The sequence below is a fragment of the Camellia sinensis genome, chromosome 8 (genome assembly GCF_055761805.1).
Source record: "Camellia sinensis isolate YWXY chromosome 8, ASM5576180v1, whole genome shotgun sequence".
NCBI lineage: Eukaryota > Viridiplantae > Streptophyta > Magnoliopsida > Ericales > Theaceae > Camellia > Camellia sinensis.
The window spans coordinates 159,155,615-159,175,172 of NC_138968.1; the positions used below are offsets into that span (position 1 = coordinate 159,155,615).

The window sequence follows — 19,558 nt, forward strand, 5'->3', positions numbered from 1 at the left end:
ATTTGTACATTATGGAAAAAAGTCTTGTACAAATAAATGTAATACAAAATTTATCATGTCCAAGTAGAATCACCGAAAGAATTATTTTTTATCAGATACTATCATTTTAGCCAAATGAAACACAAAACTTGAGTTTGACTGGTTTAGGCAAAAATTAATTTTTTAGAGAATAACCAAACATGTTTATATGATATCATCAACACACAATAAAATCACATAATGTGGAAAGTAAATTTTAATTTTCAGATGCTACATATACATGAAAGGTAAGAGACAAAAAATAATTAGATGACGATAGTAATGACATGATACTCAAGTTTTTTTTCATAGTTTAGGATGAGTTAAAATGAGAACTTAGCGTGTCTGTCGTTTTCATTGACGAAAACGAGAGGTTTTACACTTTTTTTTTTTTCTTTAATTTGTTATGAGGTGTTATAGAAATAAATACAAATAAAAAAATGATAGTCGCTATTTCTGGTTACTTTGATGTTCTGTTACGTTGCATTTGATTGGGAGATTTAAAAAAAGGGATTTGGAAAGGAAAAAGAAAAAGATAAGTGAAATATAAATAAAATGCGAAGTGATTGAGACCCCCTCCAATCACCACCCCCACTACCCCACACACATGTGGCGGGTGGTGATTGGAGGAGAAGGAAAAAAAGAAAAAGAAAAAGAAAAAAAAATTGACCAATCAGAGAGAGAGGGGGTCAAAGGGGATGCTTCCTTGAGGGGATCCAACTCATTTTCCAAATAACATATACGTGTATTTCATATAGTTTTATACACATTTTCCTTTTTCTTTTTCAAATCTCTTTCCAATCCTCCAGTCAAATATTGCGTTATGAAAATTTTTGAGTGATGAATAATAATAATAATAATAATAATAAAGCCCTCGTTCTGCGATAGTGTCTTTCGAAGTTTTCTCTTTTGCAAAAGATTTTATTTTATATTTGCGTAGAGGTTATTTTTCTTCTTTTTGGTATTTGTCTCATGTTCTTATATGTTTTATTAGATAACTTATTATAGAATATATAATGTATTAAATCTCGTACTTAAAAAAAAAAAAAAAAAATCAGTAATAGACATAGAATAGCTATCTCGTAATGTAGCAAGAAAAAATTATTTGGCGGTCTAGCAGTTTCATTTGACAAGTTCCCTCACTAGTTACTAAACATCAACACAAAACTAGTTAATATTCTAAGACACCAGATAACCATGCGCCAAAACTACCAAATAACTCCATTGTAGTTAAGAGGATGGCCCATCAATATCTTGAATGGGAGTGTTATCTAGAACCTTTGGCACCAAATTGAATGGATGGTTGAAGAAGGGATCGCCGAAAAGCACACTCCGTGGGGGCTTAGCTTACGTCAAGGAATAGATTCATTGAACCTTTCTCGGATTTGGACTGGAGGGAGGGGATTGTTTGGGTTCACCCCATGTTTTGTTTTGATAATTGAAATCTTTCATTTTGTTGAGCATTTCGTATACTTCATTCAGAAAAAAAATTAAGTCGAGCTGATAAGTGTAACTTGTTCAATTTACCGTATTTTTCATTAAAAAAATAGACAATAATTGTATTTTTAAAAAATAAATCATATATTTTTTTGATGAAAAAAATAATAAATTGAATAAGTTATGTTTATCGGATTGATCTAAATTTTTTTATAGATAAAATACATGAAGTGCTCGACGAAATGAAGGTTCAGATCATTGAAACGGAATCTGTGGTGAACCTCACAGGCCCAAACAGTCCCCCGGAGGAATCCTCCTCCCTTACAAATTACCTCATTAAAATTACATTATGAAAACTGATATCAAAATTAATATAAATTTTATAAACTTCTTATTTATTGATGTAGCAAACAACAATACAATTTCAATGTAATAATATAATAAACATCACACCAGTAACTAATAAGTTTATTAATTTATATAACATTACTTTTAAATTATAAACAAAACTTGTTTTTGGTCCTATAATGTGGCCAACTATACTCCTATTCTAGCCCTTTAGAACCCTTAGGTGAAGGGTTACCATGGACAGTTGGGACGAATTTAGAATATTTGAAGGATGAGTAGGGGTGGATCTATAAAGTTTATCTAGTGTGGGAAAATCTTATAAATTTTCTTCCTAATTGACCATAATTCGTTTCCCCTAATTTTGACCCCAAGTTTTAAAAAATTTAGATGCATTTCAACAAAATTGGACGGACCGTCAAACCCCTAACATAAACAAAATTCAAGAGCTCAACAAAACTAAGTAATTAAAAACAATTCAATACAATTTGTAGTCACATAACACATAAGAAGCACAATTTAACACAATAAATACAAAGATCCATAGCATACATGTCTAGAAGAGAAAAGTTAGAGATCATGAAAAAAAATTCATGAAAATGATCATGAAGGATTTATGATCCTTGGATTACCTTGATTAGTGTGTAGTGCTTTATTCTAAGTGTAATCCAAGGGTCACAAAGTTTTCATGATTATTTTCATGAAATTTTTTTCATGATACCTAACATTGCTGATGTCTAGAAATATGATTGCATAGTTGAAGCTTCCTTTATGAAACCACAATATTAACACCAACATACTTTCATGGAATTATCATTGTATTTTCCACGTATATAACAAAGCTCCATAGATCGAAATATTGACAGATACAACGAACAGAAGTCAAGTCAAGTAAATCACGTGAGTGTAAAGTGTTTTTTTCACTACTGGTAGAGATTACCGAAGAGGCAAACAGAGGTTAAACAAGGATTAATCATTCAAGCTGCTTCAGCAAATCCAACTGTCATATTCCCGTAGTCAAACACTGTGTGATACTGACCCATGAAAACATCTCCCAGAATCCTGCATCAAATTATCAACAGCAATACCGGCAATTACTTGTAATCCCAAACTCAATCCACAATCAATACACTAATTTGGACGATTTTGAATCTTAGTACACTACGACGATATCAGCAACCTATCACTGTCTTTGTAGCTACCAAGTAGAAACATTGGTAAATCCATAGCTTAAGATAATGCATGTTCATGAAAGTTTTGGCTTTAGTGATGCATAGTAACTACATGTCCATTTAGCATGAACAAGTGGAGATGAAAGATTAGGCATTACTAGAAGCAGAAAAAAGTGGAAATTTACCAGAGAGGTCCGCGAGGTGGGGTCACATCTAGAGCTGTAAATCCACTAATACATTGCGTTTCAGGTCCGTCACCGACTTGGAGGACGTACTGAGAGCATCACCACAACGAAGAACAAAAACAAAAGGAATTAACTCGTTGATTAGAGAGCACTTAATGGGCAAGAAACAAATGCAATTGAACCATGTGTGATTAACCGTCTGTGAAATCAAAATGGTTACTATAAATAAGTATTCTAATGACAACAACAAAAAACAACTATTATTATTGAAAGAGTGAAACGCATTGTGCTTAGATCATCAATTTAGAATAGTAGTAATGATGAAAATAATAAGAAAAAACACAATTACAATAATCCATAAACAGTAAACAAATACTAATAGTAACTAAAAAAAATAACAGCCATATTAATAACAAGAAGTCACAATAGTAATAATGAAAATTGAAAATATGATAATCTCACAAGTTGTTCATAAATTATGTCAAGTTCAGGGATATTTTGGAGTTAGAAATTAGATGTAAATGGAATAGAAGAAGAGGAGAAAAAAAAATAGTTAAGGGGTATTGAGATCATTTTTCAATTAATGTTGCGTTTTAGTCCAAAGTCATGTGGGAGGTATGTGGCTATTTAGAAAATACAGGAGGTACAGTGCTATTAGGCTATAGCACAGGAGAGTAAAGTAGATTTTGCCCAATTATCAATATAAAAACATCTTGAGTTTAGTTTAGATGGATAAGTACATAGTTTTAGTTTCCTTACCTAGCAAGTAAAACCCATGTTCCTCGGCCCGAAATTTTCAAAAGTTGTATAGAAGATGAGATGGCCAATATTGGAGTTTGATTTTAGTTAATTATTACCAGTTCATATTTGATTTCTGTTGAATGCAAATTGTTATGATGAGCAGTTGTATGGTAAATTGATACACTGATCAACCAAGTCATTTTTCAGTGCTCAAGTAGATCTAATTAAGGAGATGTCATGTTGGAAAATTGTAGCAGAAAATCTTGAGTTTTTTTTCTTATTCTGTTCAAACAAAACCTAATCATGATTAAGATCACCTAATCTTCAATTTTGATGATCAAGGCCCTAGGCCAAATTTGCTATCTTATTTTCCATGATCACTCATGGCATCTACCCTTTCTAAGTGGATTTTATGAATTGAATAGGCAGGATAACTAACATAAATCAGAGAGTACTTCAGAGGTGTTAGAGATATCATTGGTTAAGGCTATATAATATAGGATGCTTCTAATGATAATGCATGATCAAATATGATAATATAATAACTTGCCAACATCAGACTAACTACACTTTTTACCTGCTCTGGGGTGAGATCGAAAACTTTACCACCAATAGTAAAGGAAACAATGGGCATGGAAGACAGACTACTACAGTCAACTGCTGATTCTCCCATTGGACTAGGCAGTCGATCACAGAGCTGAAATGGAATAACAGTATAAGCCCAAAAGTGAGGCAATCCTTTACCAGAAACATAAAAATAAAGGCTAATTCACCTCATTGATGTAGTTCAAGATTCTTTCTTCTGTCTGATTTCCCTTAAGTTGATTTTGCATCCATATAACCATCATTTGGCAAGCAGTACACGAAGCCTCACCATGAACACCAGATGACTCGTGTCTGTTCTTGTCCACCACACTCTCAATGCCAATACTGTGATGAAGATGACAAGATGAACAATAAATTTATTCAGTGAAAATGACAATGACACTAATTGTTATCACAACAACAAGAGACAAGTTTAATCTGACCTAACATCCTGAGTACCATCAGAATAGCACAAGCCAATTTGAGAGCAGATTTTTTGGGGCTCGGCCTGTGAGAGACCACCAGAGAAAAGCAGAAATAAGTTACAAGGTGATGAACTTGAAGATAGATGTACCCAAAAACTTATACAGGCAGACAAATAAGAATCTCTGTCACATCTATTGTTGCAAGATGGAAAGATCAATAGATAATGACAAGCTATAGAACACCTACAACCATTGTCGATCTTCCAAAACAATGCATACCTGTGCTAAAAGCATTTCCAGTATCATTTTCCCATATTGAGCAACCACTGCTTTGCATTCCTGGCTTACAATCCCAGAGGCTCCAATGGCATGATTAATTTGAGTAATTATTGTCTGAAGAAGAGTCATATTATAGAGGAAATATAAGCAGATTAGCAGTAATGTGAAGGTGCACAAGGAAAAGCAACTGATGTTTGTACAGAGCATGATGTCAGATTCTAAGCCTCAGAATGACCAAATGAATATCCAAAACCATGATTTCTCTTTAAAAGGGGTGACCATTGGTTCAATAGTTAAGACTTGCCTTAATAACCTTGAGGTTATGGGTTCAAGTCTTAGGGCCATCACTTTGTGCATTATGTCAAAGATTGGGTGTGTACTCAATCTTTCCCCTCCCAAACACACATTAATGTGTACTAATTGGGTGTTTTTTTTTTTTTTTTTTTTTTTTTTTTTTTTTTTGTTTTGTGATTTCTCTTTAAAGAGCAAGCAAATCAAAAGTGAGGACATAACAACAAAATGAAGCAAACGGAACCTATAGACATGGTTACTACCAGTACATAAATATGCTAGTCCCTATCTCTGTAAGCACATGGGAAAACAATAAAAAAGAGATAAGGCTAGCCAGAATGTGATGATGGGAAAACATGCAAAACAATCTAAAGATGATAGTTTGAAATGCCTGATGTTTCTGAGTCAGTAGAGTATGCTCATCATTCAACGCTCAATCATGTTAAGGAATGTGTTCCAAGTGTCGGATTTGGTTATCACCCAAATCTTAGGTCAAGAGTACATGATAACAGTAAATCTAAGTCTACAGTAAAATAAAATAAATACAAGAACTTTTGGCTATCTCTCTAATATTATTAGCCAATAACATGCCACAAACTTTTGGTTACTTCTTATCATGTTTAATGCCAAAACCTCGCTTTTTTTTTTTCCTTAATGCATGATACAATAAAACATGTAAAAGTCTATCATGATGAAACGAATGAAACAAAAATGAAGCAGTGGCATTTGCAATCAATTAGTCTACAGACTTCCTATGCAACATGATCGAATAGCAGTGTTTATGATTTGAAAACAAAGATAAACTCCCAGCAGTGGTGATGCTGATGGCAAAGAAAACAAATGTTGGACTGCAGAGCATCAATTGTGAACAAAAAAAGTCTTTCTAGGAGTGTTTGCATCAAAAGGTTAAACAATTAAAATCAAGTTCCAGTTCACGTATTTCAAAATAGGACCTGATTCAATGTTGAAAAACCATGATACTAGTACGACATTAAAATTTTTGTGAAACATTTATGGCTCTACTTTGGAGGGAAATAATAATAATAATGTAGAGAAACATTAGGTTCTGGAAGGAGTAGATGACTTAATAAGACTGTAGAGAAACATAAACAAGATGATTTAAAAACAATCTAGACGCAAATATACTGAAAAATTAGCAGGAATTTGAGAACCCAACTTAAGTTCAGTATATTGATGCTACAAAATATTCCTTATTCATCTCAGATGATAATCAGCCTATCTAGTACGATTCAAGAGGGAGAAGAATTTATGTATTAATGAATAAATAGTGTCTCTCTATATGGCTGTCTACGATACGTACTGTAGGTCCTGCCAACAAAGAGGTTCCAGAATCGGCAATTGCTGAACAACCACCACCACAAAAACCTGAAGAGTGATACAATTCTCTTTCAATACCATAACAAGCACTAGGGGATCCAATAATTAAAAAGAGTTAAAAAAAAATAAAGAAAGAGAAAAAAAATAATATCTAAGCAACAAGCACTCAAACATAAGATCTTTATATTTACCAGTTGTTTCTCCATCAATTAGGACATCACCCATATCAAACTGCAAATGACAAAAACCATTAAACAAATCCTCAAAATTTGAAGTATAGCATGAAAATTTAATCACAAACAATAATAGAAAATCAAAATTTCCATAAGCCAACCTGCCAATAGCCTTTCTGAACCACGGGAACATAAGTATGCTCACCCTTGAAATGATTAGAATCAACCCCACCAAAAACAATTTCACCCCCTTCATTCTCACCAGAATTGCGATTAAACCAAAATGAAAAGACTGGTTCATTAACAAGACCTTGATCGACCATATTGTACCTACACAAATCACAGACACCTTAATCATAACATTATTATATGCCCTCACCTATACAAACATAAAAACAGAAAGGTAGCTTCAAATCCTTAAATTGAAAGATCCATCCACAAAAGCAATGTTACATACATGCCAATCAAGCAGGTTCCCTTAATTTCCAATATTATACAATCAAGCAATCATCAAGATATCAACAACAAATATTTATCAACTTACCAGACAGGGACAGCATTCCCAACTGATATCTCTTGAAAACCAAGTCCAAGTATACCATCAAACTTGGCAGCCAAGAATGTGATGCCAGGCTCTCTAGTTGCCTCAATAAAATCCTAATGAGCAGAAAAAATCTATATAAATACTGAACCGAAGATATCACGATCTACTCATTCTCTTCAAATTTACCTGGTCCTTTACAACAAGATCACCCATTTTCACATGGTCCTGGCTAAAGAAACCTGCAATAGCTCCGGTTCCATAATGAATTTCAGCAGATTTCCCTGCATCAAGAATGAAGTTATGAATGATGTCAAAACACTTCCACATAAGCAAGGGAAATGAAGAGAAATTCATGAACTGACTAATCAATTCCCTAAATATGATTGAATCCTATGCCTTTCAGTGTGAGAATAGAAGGTATAATCATTACTTACCAATCAACACACATTCTTCAGTAATTCTTAATATTAGAGAGGATGGATTCAGTTAGCAACAACTGTTAACTTGAACTTCAGATTTATATAACACTGGAAGGTGTGCACATCTGATGGGTGTGCTATAAAAATCAATCTGTTGATCTTTTACTGAATGATAAAATGAAGGGCAAATTACACTACAGGTGCCTATAGTTTAGGCTTTGTGTCACTTTGGTCCTTGACTTTTCAATTGTGACACATTTGATCCTAAATTTTGAATCTTGTTTCAAATAAGAACATTGAACATACCATTATTCAATCTCAAGGACAAAGTCGTCAATTTGAAAAATATAAACTAATTTGACAAAAATAAATGTCAAAAACATATTTATAAATTTAAAAAAATTATTTCTACCCACCAAAGATAAAATTATGTAAAATTGATAAATTTTTTACACATTTATTTATTTTATTTACCAAATTAGTTTTTATTATGTGCTTGAATGATGATCATGTAATGAGTGATTGTTTTTATTTTCATTAAATTAGTTTCTATTTTTTCAAAAATCAAATATGGCGACAACTTTGATATCATTATTAAACCAATCCATTAAATCAAAAAATTTAACACTAAAAACATTTCATATATTAAATATATCGATTACACATTAGAAGCCTAGCAATCACCCATTACATGATCATCATCCAAATACATAATAAAAATTAATTTTGTAAAGAAAATAAATAAATGTGTAAAAAATTTATCAATTTTACATAATTTTATCTTTGGTGGGTAGAAATAATTTTTAAAAATTCATAAATATTTTTTTGATATTTATTTTTGTCAAATTAGTTTATATTTTATCAAATTGACGACTTTACCCTTGAAATTGAGCAATGGTATCTTCAATTGTCTTTATTTGGAACAAGATTCAAAATTCAAGGTCAAATGTGTCACAATTAAAAAGTCAGGAACTAAAGTGACACAAGTTCCAAATTATAAGGACTGTTAATGTAATTCGCCCTAAAATGAATGTAAATGAAGGGAAAAAGAAAACTGAAGAAGTTAAATAAATTTAAAACAAAAAGTGAGGCAGTTGCAGGACAATTTAGGACTGAAAAAAGCTTTAACAAAGCTTCACTGGGAAGTAAGCTCTATTGAATAGAATAAATGTCGGAGAGCGGCGTGAGTACAATGCATATGACATCACTTAGCAATGATCCTCTGTCCCCAAAAATTTCTGTCCTCCTATCCCAAATCACTCACAGTCATTGGATCAGATAAGAATCCCAAGATGTGAAATTCTCAAGGCATATCCAATGATTGTGAATGATTTGGAACATGGGGACATAAATTTTTGAGGACAGAAGATCCTTGGGCGACATCGCTTATCTTTCACTAAATATACGAATGACTATGCGAAGTTCGATGCACTTTTACAAGCAGCTTGAAAAGACATGCTTTTTTAACTGCAACTGAAACTTATGAATCTGTATCCTCTTCTCAAGGCAGGCACATAAACCAAATCAAACCAAACCAAACCAAACCAAATAAAGGCTTAAGTCCCATCAAATGGGGTCAGCTGCATGAATCATATTTCTTCATTCGACTCTATCCAAGGCCATTTCGTTAGTCAAATTAAGGAGATTCATATCTCTATTTATTACACTAGTTCATGTCAATCTAGGTCTATCCCTTCCCCTAAGATTACTATCTAATGTCACTATATTGTATCTCTTCACTACTGCCTCTGTTAGTCTTCGTTGTATATGACCAAACCATCTCAATCTATTCTCTCTCAACTTATCTTTTATCGGTACTATTCCTATCCATTCTTGAATATATTCATTCATAATTCTGTCTTTTCTAGTCTTGCATACATCCACCTTAGTATCCTCATCTTAACAACACCCGTCTTCTCTACATGTTGTTTCTTAGTTGCCCAACATTCCGTCCCATACAACATCGCTGGTCTAATAGCCATTCTATAAAACTTCCCTTTTAGTCTAATGGGTACTCATTTATCGCACAGTACATCGGAAGCACTCTTCTACTTAAGCCACCCCGCCTTAATTTTGTGGACCACATCCGCTCCAATCTCCCCAATTGTTGTGATAATCATTTCTAAATAACGAAAATGTTCATTCTTAGGTAGTTCTTGATTCTCAATCTCCACTTCTCCTCTATTTCCATTGTGATTGTTACTAAAATTACACTCCATGTACTCTGTCTTAGTTCTACTTATTCTAAATCCTTTAGATTCTAGTACTTTTCTCCAAATCTCCCACTTATTGTTAATTTTTTCTGTAGCCTCATCTACTAACATGATATCATCTGCAGAAAGCATATACCATGGCACATCATCTCGAATATCACGTGTCAACTCATCCATAACTAACGCAAAAAGATACGGACTCAAGGTTGATCCCTGGTGTAACCCTCCAGAAATTGAAAATTCACTCGTTTCTCCAGCAGGCGATCATCACACCTTCATACATATCCCTAATCACATCAATGTAACATTTTGTCACCCTTTTCTTCTCTAATACCCACCTGATTATATCCCGAGACACTTTATCATATGCTTTCTCAAAATCGATAAAGACCATATGAATATCTCTTTTCTTTTTTCTATACTTTTATATTATTCTTCTTAAAAGATAGATCGCTTCCATTGTTGACCTGCCAGGCATAAACCCAAATTGATTTTCTGACACCTCTGTTATATCTCAAAATCAACATTCCATTACTCTCTCCCACACTTTCATTACGTGACACATTAACTTAATTCATCTATAGTTGTTACAATTCTGAACATCTCATTTATTTTTATATATTGACACTAAAATACTCTTCCTCCACCCTTCTGGCATTTTCCCAGTCAACAAAATCTTGCTAAATAACATAATCAACCAAACAACCCCTTTCTTATCCAAATATTTCAATGCTTCAGTAGGTATATCATTGGGTCCTAAAGCCGTATTCAATTTCATCTTCTTAAGTGCAAACTCTACTTCAAAGTCCCTAATCTTGCAATGGAACCTATAGTCCTGATTTTCCATATTACTGCCTACTTCCTCACCTTTTGACCTACCTTCATATTCCTCATTTAACAACTTCTCAAAATAGTTCTTCCGCCTCTCCTTAATCTCTTCATCATTCACCAACACCTTAGAGTCCTCACCCTTGATACACTTAACTGATTAAAATCTCTTGTTTTCCTCAAGGCAGACACATCAGTAATAAAAATGCAATAGCCAAAATGCATAGGCACAAAGCATGAACGCAGTTAGTAAAAATATTTCTTGTAAGTAAATTATATTGATGTAAATCATTAGTAGTTATTTTAGTTGGCTCGTTGTGGTGTCAAGGGCTTCCTTTCTGCATGTGCAAATGTTGTTTGAATCTAGTGATTTGACATCAGTATGATCAGTAATTACGTATATTTATTTGTTTTATACTTTGAAAAAATTGTTAATTTTGTCAGTAAACATCCCAATTCTCTTGAATATTCTGATTACTAACATGAAAGCAAAATACAACAGCTACAATGATAGTCTAGGGGAACCAGTGAATGAGACCAGACCATTTTTCTTATAGGTGCTTGAGTAGCTTGACTTATACTTGGAATGTAAATAGCAAGCAACCTGCATCCATATACAAAACTGTGAGTGTAACGAAAAATCCTGGAGCGAATAAACCATATTCGGAAACTTTAAAGAATTAGTAGACTCACAGAGAAATAACACTTTGCAGAGGGCACCCAAAGATTAGAACTTCCGGTGTCAAATATGACAGTGAATTTTTGAGATGGAGTGCCAATGCCAATCTCTCCAAAGTACTGGGCATTCATGTAGTTCTTTAGCGAAATAATATCAGTGTCAGAGTCCCCGAAATTTCCACGGAGACGATAGTTTCTTTCAGAAGCACCAGAGAATCCTTCTTCACCGAGCCTCTTTATTTGGTCCAGCTTCCTCTTCTTCAGTCCAACTCTAATCAATCGATTATCGGATGCAGAAAAGCTTGTTTGGGACAAAAGAAAGAACACCAGAAGTGCAATCAAATTGGCTCCAAATTTGGTACCCATCTCGACAACTGTAAAACCCATTACAAAAATTTTCTTGTTTAGTCACATTAAAAAGTTACGCTTGGGAAAGCATAATATATTTTTTCTCTTTAATTTCAACAATTATCCTCTAATTTCTCTCATTTGACTGACAGCCAAACCAAAATGACAAAAACATCACAAGAAAAGCAATTAGCATTGATTTCAGCTAGTGAATCACGTTGGGACCTAAGATTAGGGAAGCGCAAAAGCAAAAGCAAAAGTAAATTTCATGGGCAAGAGCAAGAGAAAAAGCAAAAGTAAATGTCATTGGCAACATCAGAAGATTAAAAATGCTTATTCTAGGAGTAATACTTTATTCAGCAGCTTGAAAACACTATAATCCATCCTGATTGTGTGATGATTATTATATATGTTCTACATAAAAAGCTGCAGCAACTTAGCCTTCTTCAATCTAAGTACACCGGAAAATAAAATTGGGTGTGCAAAACACTAATAAATGATATGAAAATTACTACTGTTGTTGAAAAAAATTGAAACATTGATCACAGAGCATAGCATCAAGTAATCAGTAACTGGGGGACCATTTTAAAACTGAAAATTAATTACTCAAATTTATTAATACTGAATTTTTAAAACTCGAAAATTGCAAGATAAAGTTATCTGTTAAAATTAAAATTACAAACACCTCTCATAAAGTGTTTTCATTATTCGATGATAAGTCATGCATAAAATTAATATTTTCAGATTAAAGTAGTAGGCGATTTTTCATTATTAAACGTACTTATTTAAGACCATTAAATATGTTCAGTTTCAAGTATTTAATTGGATTATCAAACAAGCCCTAACATACCAACGAACCTGAATCTGTTTGGTAAAACAAAAACTGGAGAAAAAGGCAGAACAAACACAAAATTTTGGAACTCACAGCGTTACAATATTTCAAAAATATAAATCTCCACCACACTCACTTACGTCTTCAACTACAGGATACAAAACATAACACCACAAACGAGATTCAAAATTATAAATATTCCTTTTCTTTTTCTTTTTCTTTTTTTCCTTTTCCTTTTCCTCAGCTTTCTCGGCAGCCAAACAATCAGTGAAGACTACTGTAAATCTCGATAATGTAGAACATGACGATCAATCGAAGAACGAACATATATGCGTATATATCTATACTATTCACAAAGTGATATATAGAGAGAGAAACACTTTTCTCACCTGAGAATCGATGCGGAAAGAAACGAAGAGTAACCGGAGGAATGAACCAACAACGAAATGGAAGTGAGAGGTGTACGAAATATACAGTGAGGGTTTTATTGCGTACGATGAGGATTAGGTTGTCTTCTGTGTTCCTCGCCAGTGATTGGAGTTTGATTTCAATTGTTCTAATTCAGTGGTTGATTGTGGCGTTGTGATTGGTGCAGTGTTGAAATTTTGAAGCCCCTTAAAATAGGCGTGTGAACAACGCAACCTTTCCCAGCTCAACTGCCGGTCCACCCTTTGTCACGAGAAAAAACTACCGGTCCACAGATATTAGTAGTTGTATAAAAATTTAGAAACTTAAAAATTAAAAATTAAAAATAATTTTTATAACAAAAAATAATTATTTACCAACATAGACCAATTACTAAATCAATCACAATAAATTTAAGTCAAACATCCTTTGTTAGTGGTAGATTCACCGTATGATGTATATAAATATTACTATTTTCTGATGTGTTTGATTTTGTGTTATTAATTTAAAATACGCTTTTATTTTTGTTTATATTAGAGGTCACTAAGCCACGCATGCATGTAACTGAAACTCTTTAAAATAAAAATAAGTCTAGGAATATGTTCGAAACTTCACTCTGAATCAAACCTTTATGCGATGTTAAAAGGATTTTATTTAAGCATAATGTGAAATTTTTAAAAGTTAGTTGGCCAAAATTTTTTTACATTTTATTATGAGGTTAGTGGTTTAAATTTCTTTATATACGTGTAGATTTTATTTCTCATATATTTATTTGAGATTTTTCTATCCCACTTTGAAATTTTTGTATATTAATTATATGTTGTATTTAATTTTTATTGTAAGGGTTCTATTGCAGTGTGCAACCCTTTAAGAGTTGCACACCATATGCACCTTCATTATTGGCCATTGGATTACACAAATTGATCCTAACCATTGAATTCTTTAATTTCGAAAAATTGAACACCAGAGCAACCGGTTGACCGATCTCTATTCTATCTTCTTCATAACGTATTCTCTCTCTACTTTCACTTTCGTCTCTGTGTGTGTGTGAGTGTGTGTCGCCCCCATCTCTCTCTCTCTGCTAACCCTTCCTTTCATCTCTTCCTCGGCTCATCTCGCTCTCTTCTCTCTCTACTATAGTTATTCCTCTCTCTTTTTCTGGCTCGACTGAATGTAGGACGAAGTGGTTGTTCTGTTTAAAACCCTAATCCAACCCAGTGAGCCTCTGTTTGGTTTGTAAGAAAACAAATAATTCTTTTTTTGAAGATCAATCAACAAGGTATGCCTCCCTCTGATTATTTCTGAAACCCCCTCTTCTAAAACTCTCTTCTTCTCCATTTTTTACTCTGTTTTCTCTCTCTGAATTTGTATTCCAGTCTCTCCTGGCTCACACTGATTCGAAATTTGTACGAATGAACCAAGGCTTTTGAAGGATTTTATTCTATTTTGCTATTTATATTTCTCGGTTGACATTTGTAATGAAATAATCCATTTTTACATTAATTAATATCGTATTTTGTAACCATTTTGTTGCTTCCATGACTTGTTCTTGCAAAATATTTGATCTTATTTTGGCATTAAAATTATAGGGCTAATTATGTTATTTAATTTTGATTGCATTTAAAATGTTTGTAAAAATGCCTAATTTGTTAGCAATTTAAACAAAAGTATTTTGGAATTGTATTTTCATTGCATTTAGATGTTGTTGAAAACTTGTGATTGATTTAACATGTTCTCTGAAGATTTATCCCAAAATATATTTAATGATACTCACATGAAGGCTGTAACTTGTGGTTGAGACCTCCCAATTTGTAAGTTAGGGCAAATAGTTATTCCAAGTGTTTTTGGTAATGTGTAGTACTTATTGTTCTAGTTAAATTAAATAGCCATCTGAATTAAATCTTTTATTTGATTGGTGTATATATATATATGTATTGAAAGCGAACGTAGTTCACATACAATAGAGATACTTCCAAAAATGTTAATCAAATAGTGCTTGAACTTTACTTGTATCTTTCTTTAAGCATGAGCAGTTGACAAGATAACGAGAAAGTGACTCTAACCAACGAAACAACTTTGAAAAGGTAAAAAAAATTGAAGTATATGATTTTAAATTTTAGGTAAAAAGTAATCAACGTGAAGCTTATGCTTAATAAAATGAATTTCCGCAACCTTTTTCCTAGGTATATTGATGCTAAGAGAATCCATGAATTATTATCTTCCCTCTAGGCGTGGTGGCTTTCCTAGCAACCATGAAAGATTAGTGCAAAACTTTATAATTGAAGTAGTGGGTAGTGTGAGAAAGGGAAAATTTTGAATTTTTCTTCCCTTGTTTGTTTGCATGATAAATTTACCATGATAATGTTAGAAAATGTAAGATTGTTAAATTTTGGGTACAATCCATAGCAACATGGTAAGTTGCTTTTCAATTTCTTGCAAAATATACATAAATGTTTCTTGCAAAAAGCAAATAATGGTTTTTTTTTTCACTATATTGTCAATTTTGATTTTCTATCTAAACATGTAACTTTTTACACTTGGTTAATTTTGACCTAACGAATTGTACTTTGTTTTTCGAGTAACATTCTTATGATAAGGGATGTGCATAGTAGCATTTCTTTTTATATATGTAAATTATATACTTGTAAAATCTATATAACTAAACAGCTCTATTGATGGGACATCTATCCTAAGTGGCAATAAATTTAAAGGTTGAGATTAATTTCAATTTTTCTGTCTTCTTATCTTCACTGTTGGATATAGCTTGAAACTTGAAACCCATTTCACTCCCCCTTCCCCGCTGGATATAGATTTTCAGATCTGTCTTCTTATTTTCTGTCTTCAGATTTTCAAAACAGTTCAAACCCATTTCACTCTCCCTTCACTGCCCAAAACCCATTTCATCAAAATTGTCTCTCTCTTTGCTACAATGGTTGTATTCAAACCCATTCATTGCTGCTTCGGTGGTTCTTCGTTACTTCACCAGCTCTTCGTTGCATTGGTGGTTGTCGTTGGTAGCAGCTATTCGCCTTCAGGTAATACCTATTTCTTCCCCTCAAGGTCTCAGTCCCCCTTCTCTTCCCAATCCCACCTCAAACTCCCCACTCTCGGTGGTTGTTTCATTTATAAATTTTCTTTGCTGTTTCAACAAATTGGACATTTTTGGGTCAGAAATTGAACAGTTTTTGGGGACTAATCTTATGTTGTGTTAAATTGATTTTTTCCCTCAACTTAAATTTGTCAAAATCATTGATCTAAAGGGCTGTGTTTCTGTTTCTAAGGATTGTGTTTGATCTAAACAGTTTTTTATTTCTGTTTAAACCCTTAGTTTGTTGTCATATTTTTTGTTCCTCTTACTTTCTTTGTTCATATTAGTTTGTTGTTGTTTTCTCTCATCTTAGTTTTTGGATTGTCGGATTAATCAAGAAATCAAATGTTTTGGGGATTAATCAATAAATCAAACAAATGTTTGGGTCAGACAGTTTTTGGCCAATCAGACCAATATTTTGTGTTTGTATTTCTAAGGGTTTGAAAATATTTCTATCTTTTTTTTTTTTGGGGGGGGGGGGTGAATAAGTCATAAACATTTGTCTTAAACACAAATATAGCAAGCTATCAATGTATAACAAACAAGGTTTGAGAACAAAAACTTACACAAAAAACTACACTAACACAAGAAGTTATCAATGTATCACAAACAAAGTTTGTAGCCTGCTGTTATATCACAACCTGTTATATCACAAACCATGAAACCATATGTATCACAACCTGTTTAGGGGCCACATAATTGGGTTATGTGGACCATGAACACAGTCAGGGTATATTCCCTTGCATAGCCTGCAAGGGTAGGCTAAAAAAAACTTGCTATGAGCTTAACAATTTCAGAAAATACCCTGTCCACCCAAAAATAAAATTCCCAGTAGCCATTCTTTGTATCAACAGTCTTCCAACAGTCAAAATACCCTGTCCATGATAGGGAATAAAGTGAAATCAAAGATAATGAAACTGGTAGTTAATTGAATTTGTCATATGTCATTTTAGCTACTACTTAGTAGGTTTGTTTATGTAGTGTTGATGGAATTTTTTTCTCTTCAATTTCTTTATGGATAATTGAAAGAGGAGTGCAAAGAAATTGGGCATAATTGTTTGTGTTTCTTTATGGTTTTGATTTCATTTATATGAATATGAAATAGGTTATTATGAGATGAGATAAGTCTTTTTCAATGAAATGAGTTTCTATGAATGTGTGACTTCTATTTGTTTTTCTGCTCTGAGATGAGATAAATCTTTTTCTATGAATGGATCTTTCATGTTAAAAAATTGTCACTTAGTATGGAAGGTTGAAACAATGATTGTGCTTAATTGCTATTTACTACCTTCAGCTTGGTTTGTTTCTTTATATGTTCATAGAAATGATTTTTCATGCTTTTTGGCACTTACATTTGTGGATTGAAATGTGACATTTGTTTGGTTACTAATTGATAGTTGTAAAGAGCATGCATTTGTCTATTCTCTCTCAAATTGGCCCCTCTATAAAACATGTATTGGTACCATTCCATCAACAAAAATAATTATGCTTAGGTATGTAAGGTTGTGTTTGAATCATTATAACTTTTTATTTCCCTCATCTTTTCTTTTTACTTTTTAAATCCCTATCTAAATTTAAATTGATATTCTCAGACATTTCAAGTTCTTAGCCATTGATTGTTAACTACCCTAAAGAATCAGTGCTTTAACCCATTTTGTTTATTTCATGTGCTTTAGAAGGGTGCAGACTAATTTACATCTTTTGGTTGCATCATTATACAAATTTTGTATCCTTGAAGTCAGAATTTTGTTTCAATGTTTGATTTGATGATACATAAAACATCTTAGGATAAAATTGTTGGACAATCTTCACTGTATTTAAAAGATTAAATTCTGTTGTGTACAAAACAACAACAAGAATAAAAGAAATAGAGAAAAGGAGAGAATTTGTTTGATTACAAAAATCAAACTCGAAATAATAAATAAATAAATAAATAACAGATTTTATTTTGTTACAAAAACAAAATTCAAATTTGATTTTAATAAATAAAAAACAACACTGAAAATAAATTTAATAACTTACTTGATTTAATTTCTTTGAATTATTTTCTGATCAAGTCCAGTGTTTGACACTGTGTCCTTAAGACAGATTCGTTCTCTCCACGGTGCTTTCAGAATTCGGACGTCTATCTCCCAGGATAAAATGATCTACTACAAACAATAGCAGCACTACAAATTGTTTGTCTAACGAACACACTAAGTGTTTATACTCTCTCTGACAAGAAAATAATGCAGCAAAATGAAGAGGATGTTTGCAGAATTATGAAGAACGAAAATTGGAGTTACAAAATCCAAATGAGGGATGTCCTATTTATAGATGTAAAGGTGGCTCTTGGTTTTAAATTGAACAGGTATGATACTTGTTGGTTTTGAATTCAAACAGATTTGAATCTGTTAATAATTCAAATAGATAGCAAAAAAGGGGAAGGGCCCTGTTTGGGTGTGCACTAATTCCAAACTAGTTTATTTCTGTTTGAAAACGGGAAGGGCCCTGTTTGGATGTACAGAAAATCCAAATCAGTTTAATTTGAATTCTGGATTTTATTTTACCAAAAAATAAAATTAAATTCAAATGTTTTTGGCCCAAAAAGATTAGTATTGGGCCGAACAAGCCCAACCCCAGGCCCAGCCCAGCCCGCCCGACCGGACGGACGGCGGCGGCGGCGCGCACGTGTGTGGTGATTTTTGGGTCCAATGGGTCTAGCCCATTTTGTCCATAACCTCTCCCTCTAAAACACTTGGGTACCCCTTGGGGCACACCCCAAGTATCTAACCCAAGCCTTATAAACCCTTTCAAAACTTCTCACCAAATCAATGTGGGACAAGCCAATTTACAACTTTAAGGAATTTCCACCATAACTCCATTTCCATGGAGCACACTTTGGCTTCAATTTCCCATTCACTCGGTAATGGTTTTGAGCAACCAAATATACCACATGAATCACAACGCGGCATAGAACGCGTTACCACTTTGACCCATGAAAATCGACACACGGGGCCCACCTAAAAAATAGACCAAACTTGAGAAAAAATTCTGGTTTTACCTAGAATTTTTCTACCATTTCCAACAATCCCCCACATGAATGGAATTTGATGACAACGGAAATGCAACAATATGTAGACTTAACGAAAGAGTATAAGTTGAAAATATCTTGCATCAGGATAGGTAGTTTTCGGCCTTGAACCTTCCCTAGTGATAACCTATCGGACTTACT

The 19,558-nt window shown here is 33.2% G+C and overlaps 1 protein-coding gene across 3 annotated transcripts; it reads right to left on the reverse strand.

The window, feature by feature from the left end:
• Positions 1 to 2,549: 2,549 nt before the first annotated feature.
• On the reverse strand, positions 2,550 to 13,538 carry LOC114267284 (cyprosin). Of its 3 annotated transcripts, none has more exons than XM_028208302.2 (14): positions 13,241 to 13,538; positions 11,687 to 12,045; positions 11,537 to 11,597; positions 7,720 to 7,814; positions 7,534 to 7,646; positions 7,151 to 7,319; positions 7,008 to 7,047; positions 6,800 to 6,864; positions 5,188 to 5,301; positions 4,927 to 4,991; positions 4,672 to 4,828; positions 4,476 to 4,595; positions 3,158 to 3,246; positions 2,550 to 2,862 (listed from the first exon to the last, which is right to left on the reverse strand). In XM_028208302.2, exons 2-14 carry the CDS (start codon positions 12,035 to 12,037, stop codon positions 2,778 to 2,780), a joined length of 1,524 nt encoding a protein of 507 aa, XP_028064103.2. In that variant the 5' UTR covers positions 12,038 to 12,045; positions 13,241 to 13,538; the 3' UTR covers positions 2,550 to 2,777. The 3 variants fall into 3 exon arrangements, with proteins under 3 accessions (XP_028064103.2, XP_028064105.2, XP_082740053.1); XM_028208304.2 differs by having other exon boundaries at positions 12,992 to 13,293; XM_082883927.1 differs by having other exon boundaries at positions 12,945 to 13,271.
• Between the last annotated feature and the right edge of the window lie 6,020 nt (positions 13,539 to 19,558).